The following is a 19,812-nucleotide window of genomic DNA, read 5'->3' on the forward strand; positions in this document are numbered from 1 at the left end:
GAGTTCTGTTCGGACATGCTAACTTTGAGATGGTTGTTAGATATCGAAATGGTGACGTCTACTAAGCAGTTAGAAATAGGTCTGGAGCTGAGCAGCGAGGCTGGGATACAGGTCCTGATTTTGATGCCATCAGCATAGAGAGGTGTTCCGAGCCCCGAGGCCAGATAAGATTCGGGGTAAAGACTGAGACAGAGCCCTAGTCGGTTGGCCTCAGTGGATGGAGCGTTGGCCTGTAGACTGAAGGGTTCTGGGTTCAATTCTGGTCAAGGGTACATGCCCAGGTTGCGGGCTAGATCCCGTGCAGGCAATCAATGATTCTCTCTCATCATTGATGTTTCTATCTTTCTCTCCCTCTTCCTTCCTCTCTGAAATCAATAAAATATATATATATATATATATAAAAGACTGGGACAGAAACCACGTCTGGCATCCCAATCGAGTGCACCCAATACTTGGAGGGGGTGGAGAAGGGGCTTAGAAAAGGTAGCCAATGACAGAGGAAGCAAACCGAGTGGATGAGCCCCCTCTGAAGCCGAGTGAAGAAAGTTCGTAGGGACCATTTATGTCAAATGCTGCTGAAAGTCAAGTAAGAGGAAGAAGACATCAGCCTTTAGCGATGGCAACACCGAGTTCTTGGGTGACCCTGATGAGAGCAGTGGAAGTGAAAGCTCGTGCACAGAGGGTTAACGAGGCAACGAAAGGTGAGGAAGTGGAGCCACTAAACCAGTGATGGCGAACCTTTTGAGCTCAGAGTGTCAAAAAACCCTAACTTAACTCTGGTGCCGTGTCACATATAGAAATTTTTTGATATTTGCAACCATAGTAAAACAAAGACTTATATTTTTGATATTTATTTTATACATTTAAATGCCATTTAACAAAGAAAAATCAACCAAAAAAAATGAGTTCCCGTGTCACCTCTGACACGCGTGTCGTAGGTTCGCCATCACTGCACTAAACGGTCAGATAACAAGAGGAGCTTTGACAGAAAGATACCAGAAAGACCAAAGCTTTGCATAAAAATGTGTCTAAAGGCACATTAAATTGAGCAATAGCCCCACTGGAAAACACATGGGTCTTACCACAGAAAATTTTCAGACACTCAGACCGTGCCATTCATTTGGGAGTTTCTTTAAGAGAGGCAGAACAGCACGTGCAAAGGCCCTGTGCTGACGGGGCGTGGGGGGGGGGGCAGGGGGGGCGGCTGAGTGCAGGAGCATTTCATGAGACACACCCACTTCCTGAGAGTTCTGTCTCTGGAATCCCTGAGCCCGCTCCAGAATCAGAGAGGCTGGCCTTCGGTGTCCCCAGGACGTAGCTTCCGCACAGATGTGTGTAAATGGCCTAAAGAATGGATAGTGAACTATGACAACTAATTCTCATCTCTGCCATTTTCTGGCAAACATATCAACTCTGTTTTTATCTCAGACCCACACTTAATTGCTTTTTCATAAGTCTGCCTTAAGCCATCTGGTGACAGGCACAGGTCTGCTGAGCTTTACGTAGGTCACTGACTTGTGTATTGAAATCTAGCCTATTTTTAAGTACATTTCCATCCATTTACTAACTCATGCTCCACCTCTGAGGAACACACCAGTTTTGGTTAGCTAAGAATATCTGGAAACCCAAGCATTCACTCAGTCAGTAAATATCTGGTTCTGACATAGTTTGAGCGGAGCGGGGGGGATGTCTGGGGGGTCGGGGGGTGGGGAAGCCGGCCATACAGAGAGTTACAAATCAAAGTAACAAGTGGAAAAGCAGTGTTTTCATTTCAGCAAAATTCTACTTTCTCTTGGGTGTCATAGCAATACCTCATACATATGGAAAACATCATTCCATCAGCACATGCGCGGCATGGGAGGAAAAGGCGTCCTAAATCTCTCTGAGCACCTAGTTTGTCTTGCACAAAACGGCATTACCACATGTAATGTGATAACTTCGCGGGCCAGGAGTGAGAACTAGGCTGGCTCACACTTGACGTGTTTTTATTATTGGCCACAGACAACGGTACCTTAGTCCACTGCCACAGCACTCTGCCCGCGGAAACCAGACTTGAAATCATCTCACATATTTCAGGTTTGAACTTTCTACAGGGGTCGAAGTATCCGCAGCCAATAACTCCTGAAAAAACAACAACAACAACACAAGATTAAAGGTGCAAACTCATTAAAAGGTTACAAGGTGCCTGTTTATCCCTGAGAATAAATCATTACAAGACTGACGAGGCGGTGTTAAGAATTTCTCAACAGAGTCAGCAGTGGGCCTGGGAAGCTTAGCAGGCTGTGCTGAGCATTTTATATGGACTCGCTCATTTAACCCTCCCAACACCCTCTGAGAAAGAATCTGAGGCAGACATTATTATTCTTCCCGTGTTAATATGGGTTTAGGACTGGCCCACAGTCACACGGCCTGTGGGCGAATCTGAGATTTGAACCCACGTAGCCTGGCTCAGAGCCTGTAGGACAGCACTCATCCTGGGGTGTAGGGAGCTGGCCAAGGACTTAGAAACCACTCCCTCATCCTGCAGGGGAGCAGCCCAGGCCCAGGCAGGTAAAGCAGTTGCTCACGGTCAGCGGAGAGGTTGTTGAAAGAAATGGACTCGGCACCCACATCTCCAGACCTGCGGTCAGTCAATGCCCCGGCCTGGGCTGGCCCTCTGGTGGCTCCCGGGACACACCCAGCACAGACAGTGCGACATAATCGCCCTCGGGAAGGGTACGTTGTAGGGTTAGAGTGTTTGGGGTTCAGACTGCAAAACCGGGGTGCTCTATTCCCCCAGTGAGACGGCACACTGCGTGACGTGCTCGGTGCTGAGCAGGGTATTTTCAGGGGAATGTGAACGTGAATCGCTGTTGGGAGATTCAGAGCAGGTTATGAAGGGGTGGGGGTGGTGGGGAGCTAAAGAAGCTGGGCTTCGTTCACACAGCTCGAAGAAGAGCAGCCTGGAGGGAACATGGAACTGCCCTCCAAAGTCATGGCTGCTGGTGCCAGAGGCCGGGAGGCCCTTTGCTTCCTGAAATCCCCTGGTTCTGGGTCTCCAGCTTCCGGTGGGACACGCGTTCTGTGGGAGCATGGGATCTGGACCCAAAATCAGGATTCGCACCACGCCCCTGCCCTGCACAGGCCACACGGCCCTGATTGGGCAGTTATTTCTCCTTTCTGAGCCTCAATTTCTGGCTTGTTTCCACAGGTAACTTTCAATATTAATCACATTGAAGAGCGTATGAAATAGTGTGGCAAATGCTCACATAGAGACCACTAAGCCGAGAGACACCACAGGGCCTGGGACACTGGAAGCCCGTTTGTCCATCCCTCCCTCGCCCTCCCTTCCTTCTCCCCGAGGTAGCCACCACTCCGACTTGGTGAGATACATAACTAGCTTTTCTTTATGGCTTTGCCATGTATTTTTTCTGAACTTTAACTTTTTTTAACCCTAATTTTTGAAACTTAATTTCATAGAATCATATATCCCTTGGTGACTTGCTTCTTTCACTCCACATGCTACTTCTGAGCTTTATCCATGTTGAACCATGTAGCTGTGTGTGCTCATATTTGCTGCTGTGTGGCATTACACTGTGTACCTATGCAGCAAGTTATTTATCCGATTTTATTGTCAATAAATATGGGGGTTACTTCAAGGCTTCTGCTCTCATGAACACTGTTCTGGAGCACAGATGCAAAATCAGTTACAGGTGGATGGGGGACTTAAACATGGAAGGCAAAGCTATGCAATGCTTGGGAAGAAATACAGGAGACCGTCTGCATGACCTCTGGGGAGGAAAGAACTTCCCAAGTGAGACTCAGAGAGCACACACCATAAAGGAAAACAGCCGGAAGTGGACCTGCTGGAGGTGTGGCCATGGGCTGCTTCTCCAGAACCAACGTCTAATCCCTCCCCACAGGGCTGGCGTCAAACTGTCATCTTCCTGAATATTCATGCTTATCACCTTTATATTGTTTACTTGCTACTTGGTTACCTTTTCTTAAGTATTGGTTTTTCATTGCCCATTTTAATATTGGGTGCTTTGCTTTTCTCTTAATGATGCATACGATTTCTTTAAATATTCAGAATACTAACTTTTTTTGTTTTGTTATATGGGCTGAAATTTTTTTTTCTTCCACTTTCTTGTTTTTTTACTCTATTAATGCTGATTTTTAGAGGAACCACAGTTCTTAATCTAGTCAAGTTTATCATCCTTTTCCCATATGGCTTATGCTTTCTGAGTCTCATCTAAACAGTTCTTTCCTACACAGAGGTCATTTGGATATTTTCCTTTATTTTCTTCCAAATGTTTTATAAGCTTTGATGTCCATATTTAGATCTTTAATCTATCTGTATTGATTTTATCTTTGGTGTGAAGTAGGGGTCCAATTTCAGTGATTTTCCCATAAGAATTAGTAAATATCCCAGAACCACCCATTGAAAATGCCTCTCCCTTCTGATCTACAGTACCTGCCATGTCAAATAATTAATGTCCACATATTCATGAGTCTGTTTCTCTTGTATGTCTTCACAAACATAATTTTTGATGGTATAGTTTAATGTGAACCTAAATTTGGCACTAAAAATTTCATTTTTATTAACATAGCAAACTGCTACATTTGACTTGGTATATTATATTGTTAACCTATGATCAATGTGCAGTCACTCAGCCCAAATTCCTCTTATTAATCATGCCACGAAAACCAAAGCACAAAGATTTGCTTATCTCTAAGCCAACCTTTAACAAGGCTATTTCTAAATATTCCTGAGTCTTAACAGGGGCTATAAACATTCTTCTTAGTATTTACTCCCCTCTTATCTGGTACTTAGCTCTCTATTTCACATACTTAATCCCCACTTCACACAGAGCCTTTTATCTCTTAAAGAAGGTTTTGCATGGTCTATGTCCATTATGTAGGCAATTAAAAAATTAAACACCAAGAAGAGTCATACCAAAAATTTTGTCTATTGAAGCATTGGAAGGCAATGTGCAATTAAACACAGTAAATTGTCTTTTTAAACGTTGGGGAATGTCATTTCGACCCCCTCCAGGGTGGATCATTGCTGCTATGAGCTGTACATCAACAATAGTAGTGAAGTCTCCAGGCTTATCCAAGCTGTACATGCCTTCCATTTCCATCATTTGTCGCACAATCTCATTAGTTATCTGAAATGTTATACACACTATTTTAGTAACATATCGCTATCTCATTCCTCCACAGCTCCTATAAAATTAGTACAGATGAGATTAAAAGAAAATATTCAACTCTTATCAATGAAGTGTTTGTAAATGCTAATGATCACCTTCAAGGCTACACGATTTAACCCGTCACCCATGAAATCTAAACCATAAGTTAAACGTGTCTGGTGCAAGTCCAATCTGCTCCTCATCACATTGATAAAACTAATTTCCAAATACACTTAGATGAATTATGGAATATTTGGCACAATTGCAGTAGTACTCGAGTTGCAAGTTTTGCTATAGGTATCTTTCTCACTCAAAATTCAACACTTCAGAATACTAACATCAGGATGTGGGATGGTTTTACTCCTGAGCTTTCAAAATTTTATCACTGAATGTTTGGGTTTTGGTTTTGCATCCCCACCTTATCTTTCCTGCAGCCTCTAACATTGCTACAACCACCTCCTTATTAAAAATGTTCCCGCTCTTGGTTTCAGAGGCTCAGTTCTTTCCAGGTTCATCTAATGACTTGGGTGGCATCCCAAGCACCATTTTCCACCCGTGAGAGAAGGCAGATTGACAACAGAGGTGCAGTGCTGAAGTGGTAGTTGACTTCTCAGCAGCAACAGGAAAAGAGAGAACAGAAATGATAGATTCAGCATGATGAAGAAATAACTGCCTGCCTCGATTCCTACATCCAACAGCAATTCTTTCAAATAAAAGAGATGAAATAAAGACATTTACAAACAAAAACTAAGAATTCGTCATTAAAAGACCTTCTCTGAAGGAAGTTCTAAAAGCAGAAGGAACATAATACCAGAAGGAAGGCCCAAGATGCAAGAATAAGTAAAGAGCAAAAAAGTGTTAAATATGTGGGTAATGAAAATGAAGACTAAATATATAAAGCAGTACAAATAATGCCTCATGGAAATTTTTTAAAAAAGAGAGAGATAGACCTAAAATACAAGCCAACAATAAAACGCTAAGTCAGGAGAAAAATAAAGGAAATTGAAGTGTTCAAAAGTCATTGGGCATACAAAATGGAAGCTAAAGGGTTAGTTATCTTTATTTTTTTATTATCTGAGTATGCAGATATATTGTCTACGGTAACCACTAGAACACAAAAATTAAGTACAGCCTATCCTATATAATAAAAGCTTAATATGCTAAGCGTCCGGTTGTCTGGTCATCTGTTCAACCAATCAGAATCTAATATGCTAATGATACTCTAAGGCCACTCAACCACTCTCTATGATGTGCACTGACCACCAGGGCACAGAGTCGACCAGTCGACCAGTCGCTATTACATGCACTGACCACCAGGGGGCAGACACTCTGATCAGTAGGTTAGCTTGCTGCTGGGGTCCGGCCGATTAGAACTGAGCAAGATGGGCCGGACATGCTCTGGAGCCCTCCCGCAGTCCCTCCCTGGCTGGCCAACGTCCTGCATCCCTCCCCAGCCCTGATCGTGCACAGGTGGGGTCCCTTGGCCTGGCCTGTGCCCTGCCGCAATCCGGGATCCCTCAGGGAATGTCGGAGAGCCAGTTTCGGCCTGACAACCGAACAACCAGTCGCTATGACACGCACTGACCACCAGGGGGAAGACGCTCAACAGAGGAGCTGCCCCCTGGTGTCAGTGTGCTCTCACAGGGGGAGCGCCACTCAGCCAGAAGCCAGGCTCATGGCTGGTGAGCACAGTGGCGATGGCGGGACCCTCTCCCGCCTCCACGGCAGCATTAAGAATGTCCAACTGCGGCTTAGGCCCGCTCCCCCTGGGGAATGAATTTTGTGCACTGGGCCTCTAGTAGATAATAAACAAAAGGGAAAAATCAATTTCCTCAGAGAAATAGGAAGAAAACTGCAACCCATCTATGCTCAGCTAAGAGTGAGGAAATGGAGGGGTTAGAGGTCTGGGAAAAAGAAAAAAGTATGAAATAGTCATCTCCCAGAGCAGGAGCCTAAAAGGAAATACAGCACAGGCATAGACAGGACAAAGATATAAAACATGAGACATGCAGTATGATTGTTGGGCAGCATTAAGAGCTCAGATGAAAAAGGGGACATATGTCATGCTTTCAACAATAAAGATTTCTTAAAAAAGAACTCAGCCATGATCATGATTTTATTTTATTAACTAGAGGCCCAATGCACGAATTCATGCACAGGTGGGGTCCAGCTGGCCAGGCCCCAATCGGGGTGGATCGGGGCCTGGCCCGTCTGGAGGAGGAGACAGCAGGAGGTTGGCCAGCCAGCCTGCCCTGAATGGGGTGGGGGAGCTGATCGGCATTAGTGGCTGGGGGAGGGGCCGTGGGAGGTTGGCTGGTCAGCCCCACCCCTTGATCGGGTGGTTCACTGGCCACAGTGGGAGGTCATAGTGACCGGTCATTCTGGTCATTATGGAGTTCCGGTTGCTGGCTTTTTATATATATACTAGAGGCCCGGTGCACAAAATCCATGCATAGGTATGGCCCCTAGGCCTGGTCAGCGATCAGGGCCTTCTGGCTGCCTGTCGGGGCCTTCCTTCCCCAGCTGCTGGCTGCTGAATGGGCCTTCCTGCTGGAGTCCAACCCCAGCAGGTCCAGGGGTCCCCAAAGGTGTGGATGGAGTCGGCGAAGAAGGAATGACACGAAGACAGCCTTCAGTTGATCAGCAGCCTAGTCAGGACCTCTAGCCAGGATCTCCAGCCAAAGTTCTGGTTAGGAACTCCAGCCAAGCTCTGGTTAAAATCTGATCAGGATCTGATAAAGATCTGATGTTTATTGTCTTGTTACATCTATATTTATACCAGCTGATTTTAATCCTGTCAATTTCTATTACAAAGGTTAGGGCGTTTCTTATCTCCATTCCAGGGAGTAAAGATTATGTAGCTTAACTACCTGCCTGGCACTTAATTAAGGGGTTGTATCCCCTCCCTAACCTCAGGGAAAAATCCCCACCTGGGGAAACAACCTTTCTCGGAGAGGTGACCTTGGTTAAAACACATAGCGCTAAGGGGAGCAAACATATTAAGAACAATATGCTATATAAGCCAGGTCCATTGAAACATATGTTGTGCAGAGGGAGACCAAGATGGCGGCGTAGGTAAACACCGGAGACCGCTGCCGCAAACAACCATTTCAAAAATACAACTAAAAGACTGAACGGACATCACCCAGAACCACAGGAAGGCTGGCTGAAGAGAGACTCTACAACTAGAAGGAAAGAGAACAGCAAATCGAGGCTCAGAGGCGGCGCAGTGTGGAAAATACAAAGGTACCGAGGTGCGCGCGCAAAGCGGGCTGGTGGCTGAGGGCGCGGTTGTCGTTTTCGGTCGGGAGTGAGTCTCAGACTCTGGGCTCCAGATCCGGGCGAGTCTCTAGGGACCCAGACTCAAACGGGAGAAGCGGGATTATCCGGCATCAGTTGGAACCTGAGGGCAGCTTTCTCTCCGAGGTTTGCAGCGGCTGCGGGGGTTCTGAGAAGCAGAGCCTCTGGGAACGGGACTGAGCGTGGCCATAACTGCTCCCTCCGCCCGCCCTGTTGATCCCGCCCCGCCCAAAGCCTGCGCACAGCCATTTGCCGATCGCCTCAGGCAAAGGCTGGATTAGCACCTCCCCAGAAGGCAGACGTTTTCCATACAGCTGATTCCTATAGCCAGTCGGCCTGGGGGTCAAATCCCTCTAGTGTTAACTACAACAATTAAGGCTTGGCTAGAACAAGACTGCGCACAGAGACCACAAGGGGGTGCACCAAGAAAGCATAAAAGATGCGGAGACAAAAAAACATGACAGAAATGGAGGATATGGAGCTAAGAATCGCAATTTTGAGGGCTTGCCATAAATTTGTGCAGAGCCTCACGAAAACTAATGAGACCCTCGATGCTACGATAAAGAAATTAGAAAGTAAGCATACACGGACTGAAATAAAGAATATTATACCCAATAGCAGACCAGAGGAGTACAATAATCAAACCAAAGATTCGACAAAAAACACCCAATTGGAAAAGCAAAATGAAAAAAGAATCCGAAAGTGTGAAGATAGTGTAAGGAGCCTCTGGGACAGCTTTAAGCGGTCTAATATCAGAGTCATTGGAGTGCCAGAAGATGAGAGACAGCAAGATATTGAAAACCTATTTCAAGAAATAATGGCAGAAAACTTCCCCCACCTGGTGAAAGAAATGGACTTACAGGTCCAAGAAGCGCAGAGAACCCCAAACAAAAGGAATCCAAAGAGGACCACACCAAGACACATCATCATTAAAATGCCAAGAGCAAAAGACAAAGAGAAAATCTTAAAAGCAGCAAGAGAAAGAGGCTCAATTACCTACAAGGGAATACCCATACGACTGTCAGCTGATTTCTCAACAGAAACTTTGCAGGCCAGAAGGGAATGGCAAGAAATATTCAAAGTGCTGAATACCAAGAACCTACAACCAAGATTACTTTATCCAGCAAAGCTATCATTCAGAATTGAAGGTCAGATAAAGAGCTTCACAGATAAGGAAAAACTAAAGGAGTTCATCACCGCCAAACCAGTATTATATGAAATGCTGAAAGGTATCCTTTAAGAGGAGGAAGAAGAAGAAAAAGGTAAAGATACAAATTATGAACAACAAATATGCATCTATCAACAAATGAATCTAAGAATCAAGTGAATAAATAACCTGATGTACAGAATGAACTGGTGACTATAATGAATCAGGGACATAGAAAGGGAATGGACTGACTATTCTTGGGGGAAAAGGGGTGTGGGAGATGCGGGAAGTGACTGGACAAAAATCATGCACCTATGGATGAACTCAGTGGGTGGGGAGTGAGGGTGGAGGGTGGGGTGGGAGCTGGAAGGAGGGGAGTTATGGGGGGAAAAAAGAGGAACAAATGTAATAATCTGAACAATAAAGATTTAATTTAAAAAAAAAAAAAAAAAAAAAAAAAAGAAACATATGTTGTGCAGATGTTTCTTTCCTGCAGCGACTGTGTCAAGCAGCAAGGATGGACCAGCTTCCGGCACCTTCCTTCATTCTGTGCCACCCCTGGTGGTCAGTGCATGTCATAGCAAGTGATCAAGCTCCCAGTCTTTCAGTCGAACTCCCAAGGGGACACTTTGCATATTAGCGTTTTATATATATAGATACAGTAGATATTTTTTAATATGTTTTTAATATTTTAATATTTTTATATGTTTTTATTTCAGAGAAGAATGGAGAGGGAAAGAGAGATAGAAACATCAATGATGAGAGAGAATCATTGATTGGCGGCCTCCCGCACCCTCCACTGGGGATCAAGATGGCAACCTGGGCATGTACTCTGCCCAGAAATCAAACTGTGACCTCCTGGTTCATGGGTTGACGCTCAACCACTGAGACATGACAGCCGGGTTGTGATGATGATTTTAAAATGAAACCAGGTGTGGTTTTCTCCAGCCATGTTTAGCTGTATAGATACCAGTGGGAAGGAGTGCAAACAAAGTTTTGACAGGGCTTTAACATGGTTAAAGCAGGGGGTGTGTGCTACCGTGGTGACAATGATGGATCGTAGAACTTCAGCTGGGAAAAGAAGCGAGGAAATTAGAGGAAATGGGGGATAGTTTAATGATGGTAGGAAAAATGGATGGTAGCTCCATTGGAGTCAGGAGAGGGACCAAGCTGCAGAGTGGATGTGGTGATCAGAGAATAAAACACTTGCAATTGAGAGAATGAGGGAGTTGCACTGATGACAAAGTGTAGAGCATGGCCACAGGAAGGAGTCATTCAGGCAGGGTGGAAGGCATGCTCTTTTGGGAGGCCAAGATCATGTATGTCAGTACTGGCATCACCAAGAGTTGTGAGAGCAGGCTGCATAATTTGCAGGGCCCACAGCAAAATGAAAATGCAAGGCTCCTTATTCAAAAGTTATTAAGAATTTTGAGATGGTGACAACAGAGCATTAAACCATGTGCAGGACCCTTGGAAGTGCGAGTCCCTGTAGACGGCACAGTTGGCACACCCTTGCGGCTGCGCCCTCTTGACAGGGACAGTACTGGAGCGCATGACAGAGATCGGGAACTGAGCCCTGCAGGGAGAGAGGGCTGATAGCCTGACGGGCTTTCAAAGGGAGGGCAGTGAGAAGCAAGGAGAACTCCCCTCACCTCCAGGCCTGGGTTCAGCTTGAGAAGCCTGCAGGGAGAGCAGCGCCTGGGTTCCCATCTAAGCAAGAGGTGAAGGGCAAGTTCAGAGAAGTCACATTTACAGTGAATTTTGTGATGAACTGTGGGAAGGCATGGGGAGGTGGGAGATGAGGTCGGAGAGGGCAGGGCTGTCTGGGCATTATTCTCAGGGTGAGCACAGACCTGGGCACAGACCTGAGCACAGACACCCCAGTGGTGTCGTCTGGGGTGAACCAGGATAGGGGGCGGGATGAGATGGGTCCAGGCCACTCCAGGTGGAGGCTGCTGATAAGGCAGTGCATGGAGTTAGGAGAGAGGTGTTGGGGTCCCACAAGGAACATGCAGAATTCTAGCAGCATCAATAAGCTTCTCTAACAGGGAATGACTCTGGGATTGGCAGATGATCATGACTAGGACAGTGGTGTGGGGCACAGTTATAAAAAAAACAAGTGGTTTTTAAGTCAAGAACTCCTTTGGAGCGTGTCCAGAGTAAGGCTAAACCCTGGGGAATGGGAGAGGAGCCAGAACATGAAATCAAACAGCCAGAGAGACAGGAGGGAGTATTGCTAAAAACCGCAGGGCGATTTCAAGAAGGGGGAATGTCAACTCTAACCGAGAAAAATCAAGAAAGACTAAGAATTATTCCTAGACTTAGTAAGATAAAGACGATGGACATTTTTATATATAACTAAAAATACTGATCCAATACCATATATATATATGTATGTGTGTATATATATATATATATATATATATATATATATATATAAATGCTCACCTGAGCATATGTTTTTATTGATTTTAGAAAGAGAAGAATGAAGAGAGAGAGAGAGAGAGAGAGAGAAACATCAATCATTGCCTCCTTTATGTGCCCTGACAGGATCAAATACGCAACCTTTCTGGTGTGTGGGATGATGCTCCAACCAACTGAGCCACCGGTCAGCGCCTATAGGAGCTATTTTAGTCATACCTGGTCTCCCCATTCATTAATGACGGGCATATTAATATCGTCAATAAATACAGTCATTTTTCTGCCTCCTGGTGGCCCATATGTGCTTCCCATTCGCTTATCCACATAGCTTTCAATTGTTCTCTAGAAAAGAGGAAATCGTTTGTCTCATGCATTAGATCTCAAGCTACATTTCTAAAAATAATGAGCATATTTTCCAGAGTAGAATACTATTTAATATGTATAAATATCATTATTAAAACATATATTATGAATTTTAAAAATAAGTTATTAGAATGTTAATTATGAATTTATTTTAAAAGAGATATACTCAAAAGTCCAGCTCCAGCCTCAATATTAGGCTATTGATCCAAATTTTATGCTATTAATCAATATTAGATTATTAATCCAAATATGCTATTTGGATTTGTCTTTAATCTCAGCCTTAGGGAGGTTAAATAGCTGAATGCCAACATGCAACATCATTTTTAATATATATACCAATGTTTTAGATGCATATACATTATATCATAGCCACAACTTAAAATATGTATTTAATGTTTATTAATTCAGCAAATGAGGAGTTTTACCTGAAACATTATTGGTTCTGTGGCAGATGAAAAGTTTAGACTTTTGGATAACTGTACTTCAGGATCATATTTTTTCAAATAGGCCTTAATCATTACAGTCTTTGCAGTTCCCTGCTCTCCTGTGAGCAAAACAGCCTGCAATCACAGGATAATCATGTTGAAAGGTGTTATAACATGTTTAGTTTTAAAGATCTTATGGTTCAGGTGGCCATGCTTTCATTCTATAAATTACTACAACTCATTTTTTAGAATTACATCTACACAAAAATATATCCTATTTGAGTTAAAAGATTTGAATGTAAAATGTGCACTGTGAAAGTGCTGGAAGGAAATATGGGTGGATATTCACGGGACCACGGGGTATGGGAGGACTTTCCTCAGTGAGCGGGGGCCACAGGGCGGAGGAGATTGAGTTGAGCGTATCCTGGGACCTGGGCTTCATTTCCCGAACATGTTTCTCTCACTGCCTCCAGCCCGCTGTGCTGGAATTTAATTTTTCCATCTGTGGTGTGTGGGAAAGGATGTGCTTCTTCCATGGTTTGCAATCATCTAAGAAACTATCCAACTTACTTTATTTTGTTTTGCAATGGTGTCTATCAAGAAATTTGTTCTAATATTGTCAACATTTGGAACCAAAATTGATGAATACTCTGGAATACTGTCAGTCGGATAAAAATATGGCTGAAGTTTCTTATTCCAGTGCTCCCAATCACCTATACAGGAAGTAAAAATTCATCTTCATAAAACTGCATTCTTCGAAAGTAATCAGAATACAAAAATGCAAGCGATATAAATAATCAACAGAATCATAAAAACATTTTCCTAAAACATTTTCCTAAAACATGTTAACATATGTGCTTATCTAACTTCTTCTCTACTATCTAAACTAATGTTTGCTTATCTAATATTCTGTATGTGACATTTGGTAAATTTGTTTTGCTTTCTTACAAAGGTTTTCAATTGCTAAATTATTCATCCAGAGGGATTGGGCCTGAAATGCAATACAAACCAGCTGGAGGTGAAACCAATGAGATGTGTAGTATCTAGTAGGAAAGCCACACCCACTGAAAGGATGGGAAAGATCACAGAAAGGATAACTATAGAACTGATACCACTTCTCCCTTAACGATCTGGTAGAATTCACCAATGAGGTCATCTGAGCCTGGAGTTTTCTTTGCGAAAAGGTTTTACCCACTAATCACAATTTTTTAAGTAGATATAGGAATATTTAGAGTATCTATTTTCTTCTTGATGATGCTTGGTAGTTTTTTTTTATCTTTCAAGGAATTTGTCCATTTCATCTACACTATCAAATGCATTTTCATAACGTTGCTTCTAATATTCATTTCTTATTTGTGTTCATGTCTGTAGGATCTGTAGTGATCACGAGTTCCCTCTTTCATTCTGGACAACAGTGAGTTATGTCTTTTCTTTCTCCCCTGATATCTCTAATGAGAGATTTATCAATGTTATTGATCTTTTCAAAGAACATCTTTGGTTGGGCTCTGGATCCTAAGAGAATTCGTACCTAGATTTAAGGATGCATTTAGTTTTCGTTTGCATTTTGAATTAGACTTTCTTTTTATCATCCCAAATCTAATCACCTGCTGTAAAATTATTGGTCATTCTGGATAAAGATGGTCAGCTGGAAAAAAATTCATGTACCTCAGTCTCTTTTTAAAGGCCCTTTAAAATACAAACTTTCACTTAATCTCCATTTTCAAATGATTCTCCTTACCCTCAAAGGTGCCTGGTGTCCCCTAAGTCCAGGCAACCCTGTGTTTTACACTTTCCAACCAATAATTCTTCCATCCTTGACCAGCGTGGGGTCGGTGCCGCTGTCTAGCAGTGTGGCTTTGGAAAGAGGACCTGGAGCCGTGTTTCTTAAGCAGACTGACAAGCAGCCTTCCTGTTCTTACCTCCCCCTTTGCCTCAGGGTCCGATGCCTGAGCCCTTTGAAGGTTCTGTGACGTATACCGTATACCACATTGCTGCGTGTAACTCTTCCCACTGCTGGTGCAGGGCTGACCTTTGCCCCTGTGCTCAACCAACTGCCACCTACCTTCCTGCTTTCTTTCTTTCAATATGAAGATATTGCAGTCTACGCTCCTGTTCTTTTGAGTTTGTGCATTAGAAAATACCTTTGCTATTTCAGAGTTTTAGAAAGAATCAGAGGCAAATGCAGTTTTTAGGAAGCATGATTTTCCTTCTCTGAGACTTAGAAGCACTGGGAGTTAGGCTCTGGATAGAGGTACCAAGCTCAAGGGCATTTCTTTTACAGACAGGTGAGCTGGCTCCTGCCACACACGGGCTACACGTAAGGTGGGCCCGTCTGTTTGGCTCACTCTCTACTTACTCTGACATTTCCAACAGGGAAGCTGTGGGATCGATCTGATCCCGCGTCGTGAAGATCCTGTGTTCCCTACACTGCTGCCTTTTCCTTGTCAATCATTTGAAAGGAGGTGATGTACGAGGTATTGCCAACTTGTTTATGCCAGATGTCCCGTAGGCCACTCCAAAAGAAGTCATTAGTCGCCATACCTGTTCCCGGCGTGGCCAACGTGCAAAATTATACTATTCTTTGCATCTGTGACCTTTCAAAATGTTTTAGCAATGATGTCACTCGTAACTGGTTTAATGTTTCCCCATGGAGAGTTCATGGAAGTTTACATTTTCCCCATCTTTAGAAATGTCATTTCATTTCAGGGAGAAGTCGCTATGCTTACCGTAATCAGTAACATAAAACTCGTACATGGTGTAATTTGTGCCTTTAGGGATTTCTGGTAACAATATCTTGCTTTGGTGACTTCTCATAAAGGCTTCAAGCTTATCTCTGCTGTCCAATTCCAGAAGAGCTCCTAAGCTCCACATGAGGCCAAACACAAATAATTTATGAAGATGATCGACACTCGAAATTCCACCTTCTTCCTTGGAGGGAATCAAGCCTTCCAGAAGAGTGAGAGACTGAAAATATTTAAAATACAATAAAATAAATTTTTATATTTAAAACCTTAAATAAAAAACTTTAAACCATACTAAATTTAGAAGAAGGGAAAGAGAAAACAAATGTGTGTCCACATATCGCTTGGTCACTGTCCAACAGCCACCAGCATGTGGAGGGCACGTGGTCCTGCTTTCGACAGGAAGGATGCTAAGCTGGGGACCGGGAGGTGTGGTTTCTACTCCCAGCTCACAGCACTGACCTGAGGTCCCATTTCCTGACCTGAAATGCAGGAAGCCTACACTAGCTGTTTTCTAGTTTCTGGTTCTAAAGCAGCGGTTCTCAACCTGTGGGTCGAGACCCCTTTGGCGGTCGAACGACCCTTTCACAGGGGTCGCCTCAGACCATCCTGCATATCAGATATTTACATTACGATTCATAAAGTAACAAAAAGTAACAACACTACAGTTATGAAGTAGCAACGAAAATAATTTTATGGTTGGGTCACAACATGAGGAACTGTATTTAAAGGGCCAGAAGGTTGAGAACCACTGTTCTAAAGTTTGGTTTCTCCAAGTTTCTAGACCAAAGATTGTCTTTCTTTTCACATTTTGCAGGGCTCCGCAAACTGTGGCCCCAGGGGCCAGCCACCTGTCGGGCAAATGAAGTCTCACTAAAACCCAGTCACGTTCATGTGTGTAGAGTGTCTGGCTGCGTTTGCACTACAACAGCAGAGCTGAGTGGTTGAGACAGAGTGTTGTGCAAAGCCTAACACATGTACTAGCTGCTCCTTTAAAAATGGGTGCCGACCCCCCCTTCGGCTTCAGAAAGAAATAGATCTACAGTGAAACATCCTCAGTCTTGCAAAACAAAATTATTTCAAAATTTCCCACTTTTGTTATGCATTTTAAAGTAATTACTAAATATTTATTTTGACCTTGTGTACTCTTTCTAACCTACCTACCCTCGCTGACAGACGCTCCTTACACTAAGAATCACACACTGGAACGGATAAGGAAGGATCACCTATGGACTAGATAGAAACAGGAGATAAAAGTCTATGCTTAATTCTTTTTTTTTCTAAGGACTAAGAAGGAAAACTGAGCACCGGGGCGGTGGTGGGAGGGGGGGTGGATATTAAAAACTGCCTGGAGAATTGTCTCCAAGTCTCCCCATCTGCTATCTGCTAAATCCGCTCAGCCAAGACGGCATCCAGGTTGAACGGATTGCCAGCAGCTCCTTCCTGTGTTTCCCGTAGAGCTGCGAGCTTTACTTATTTGCCCACTCTCGTTACTGGACACACTTCCTGGGCCGGTCACCAAGCTTGCCGAGGGGAAACAGAGTTCATTCCTCTCCCCCGACTACCACCCCCTGGGAAGTGAAAATAACAGAGAGATGGCAGTCAAGGCATTCCTGAGGCTTCAACAGGAACCCAACTTTGCAGAGCCCTCGCCGCCGCCGCCAGATAAAAACATGTCCATGGGCCCTAACCGGTTTGGCTCAGTGGATAGAGCGTCGGCCTGTGGACTGAAGGGCCCCGGGTTCGATTCCGGTCAAGGGCATGTACCTTGGTTGCGGGCACATCCCCAGTAGGGGGTGTGCAGGAGGCAGTTGATCAATGTTTCTCTCTCATCGATGTTTCTAACTCTCTATCCCTCTCCCTTCCTCTCTGTAAAAAATCAATAAAACATATTTTTAAAAATGTCCATGGACTCATACCTTTCCTATTTCAGATGCCTCTACACTACAACTGAGCAGGAAAGAAGAACCTCAAATCTAATATAACCAAACGAAAACAGAAAAACTTACTTGCACAATATAGTTGCACTCTAAGAGCTGCATTTTGGGGTTGAGGGTTAGTTTCATGTATGTATACACATCTTCGAACACCTTATCGTACAGACTTTGGAACACAGTGGCCTCCTGCGCAGTGCGCTTCTTCAGCCAGGCCTGCAGCACACAAACAGGGTGTGTTTATTAAGAAAGCGGAGCCCGGAAGGCAGAGCGGCTCCGGGTCTCCGTCCCCACCTGCAGTATCGGCCTCCAGTTGAGGGCGGAGCTGCTGATGTAGACCATGCCCATCCGGGACACGGTGGCGGGGGAGGCGTTCTCGATGTTGTGCACCTCGAACAGAAGCTTGCAGTGGGGGGACATGGGGATGCGATCCCCGTTGGCCAGCGTGAGCGTCTTGTTGTCGTCCAGCACGGAATTCAGGTTCTCGATCCAAATGGCATCCACGGGGCCATCCAAAATCAGGAAAATGTTCTCACCTGCGAAGCATTGCCACGGAAAATTAAGCAAATAACTGTTCCTATAAACTGGCGGGGGGGGGGGGGGGGGGTAGGGGGGATCGATCACAAAGGGGCTCTGCGTGGACCTTTCTTAGCTTTTAGTGTTTTTCTCCACAGCGTGGAAAAAATCCCATCTGTCCAGTCGTTGGTGGCCGTGTCCAGTCTGCCGAACATCTGCGGCGCCGTGATGGCCTTGGGGTTCATGCGCATCTCCCGGTGCGGCCGGCCGCAGTCGGTCAGCGCCTTCATCAGGATGGTGATCACCGTGGTCTTGCCCGAGCCGCTGGGCCCCAGGGTCATCAGGCCGTGACGCACCAGCGACGTCTCGTACAGCTGAGCAATGACAGGACAGTCAGCTGGACCAGGCAGCCGACAGGCCTCTCGAGGACGCTTTAATAATCCCCCCAGTAAAGTGAGAAAATGGTTTTTAAAAATGTTTTTTTGTTTTTTGTGTTGTTGGGATTTTTTGTGTGTGTGTGTGTTTGGGTTTTTTTTGGTCTTACTAGAGGTGGAAAGTAAATTAGCACCACGTTATAAAATATGTGATGAAGCAACGACAACGTGGAATTGGAATGACATTTTGGAAATACTTAATCCGGGCCCTAGAGGTTGCTTCTCAAACCTCGTGATTTTATTCCTTGCGATTTTGTTTTGCTGAAACCTATGGAGCAGTTTTTTCACTCTCTCGGCCTGCAGCGTGATGGTATCGCCCCCTGGTGGTGGAAAGCAGCAACACACACCATCCTGGGAGGATCCAGGTTACACAGCTATCCGCCTGGATTCCCTGAGGCATAGCTTGAGATGAGGGTTCTTGTGCCAGTGATTGACTGGGGGGGCGGGAGGGGGGGTGCTCTGAGGGGGAAATGAGGGGTGCGGGGGAGCAGGACAGGAACGGGACAAGCCGAGCACGGGGTGATAAAACCCCAGGCCTGGCCTGCGCCTGCAACAACACCCCTCCAGTTCTCCAGAGCCGGGAGGTGAGTGTGGGTGAATGTGCTAGAATTACACAAAAATGGTAACATACTAAAAAGTGGACAGTGTCTGGGACAACATCCTGTCCATGATGTTGTTAATAAAAATAAGTCAGAGGTCTCACAGCTGATCAGAGGTAGAATTTGCGTTGTCCTAAAATTTAAATAGAAATGTATTACTACTTAACCCATAAGTTCAAAGCGACTGAGGCAGTGGCCACAACATTCCACATAAGAGTAACGTTATTGACATAAAAAAGAAAAACAATATTCTGCCCCCACCCACTGAGGTGACTGGGATTTCAGCGCTCAGTATACTATATCCATCTCAGACATAAAATGATGTTTTCCCAGAAATGAAGAAGGGTTGTAAATGGTTTCCCATACCTGGATGATAACAAATACTTAAACTTTGAAACGTTAACTATTTCCTTGCAAGATCTGGATCTGTTTCATACACTTGCACTTATCATCTGGCAGAAACACTAAGTTAAACCAAAGGACTTGTATGCATGCATATAAGCATAACCAATGGACGCAGACAACAGTGGGTGAGGGTGCGGGCATGATTGGGGGGATGAGGGGCCACGGGAGGATAAGGACCCATATGTAATACCTTAATCAATAATAAAAACGTAAGAGTTTTCATTTTGAAATGCGGTTTTTAACACTCTCCACTGTTTCAGCTCCTTCATATTCCAAAAGCCCTGGAGAATACCCGCCAAAGCGTGAAGCTCATGGAGGCTTCATCCCGCCTCTGCGCCGGCTTCGTGCCGCTGCTG

At 44.6% G+C, this 19,812-nt stretch overlaps 1 protein-coding gene across 1 annotated transcript in view; it reads right to left on the reverse strand.

Annotated features, from left to right (window-relative positions):
* The window catches only part of DNAH8 (dynein axonemal heavy chain 8), a 274,964-nt gene that overhangs the window by 124,222 nt on the left and 130,930 nt on the right, over window positions 1-19,812 (reverse strand). Inside the window, exons 46-54 of the mRNA XM_070418643.1 lie at window positions 18,146-18,392; window positions 17,797-18,038; window positions 17,578-17,718; window positions 15,554-15,791; window positions 13,398-13,540; window positions 12,828-12,962; window positions 12,259-12,381; window positions 4,937-5,150; window positions 2,012-2,121 (exon numbers count right to left, since the gene is read on the reverse strand). Of these exons, the coding sequence (XP_070274744.1) occupies window positions 2,012-2,121; window positions 4,937-5,150; window positions 12,259-12,381; window positions 12,828-12,962; window positions 13,398-13,540; window positions 15,554-15,791; window positions 17,578-17,718; window positions 17,797-18,038; window positions 18,146-18,392 (1,593 nt within the window). The remainder of the gene's footprint in view (window positions 1-2,011; window positions 2,122-4,936; window positions 5,151-12,258; window positions 12,382-12,827; window positions 12,963-13,397; window positions 13,541-15,553; window positions 15,792-17,577; window positions 17,719-17,796; window positions 18,039-18,145; window positions 18,393-19,812) is intronic.

This window comes from Myotis yumanensis, unplaced genomic scaffold, assembly GCF_028538775.1.
Source record: "Myotis yumanensis isolate MYYU_CA2020_CCGP unplaced genomic scaffold, mMyoYum1.0.hap1 SCAF_6, whole genome shotgun sequence".
In the NCBI taxonomy this organism is placed as follows: domain Eukaryota; kingdom Metazoa; phylum Chordata; class Mammalia; order Chiroptera; family Vespertilionidae; genus Myotis; species Myotis yumanensis.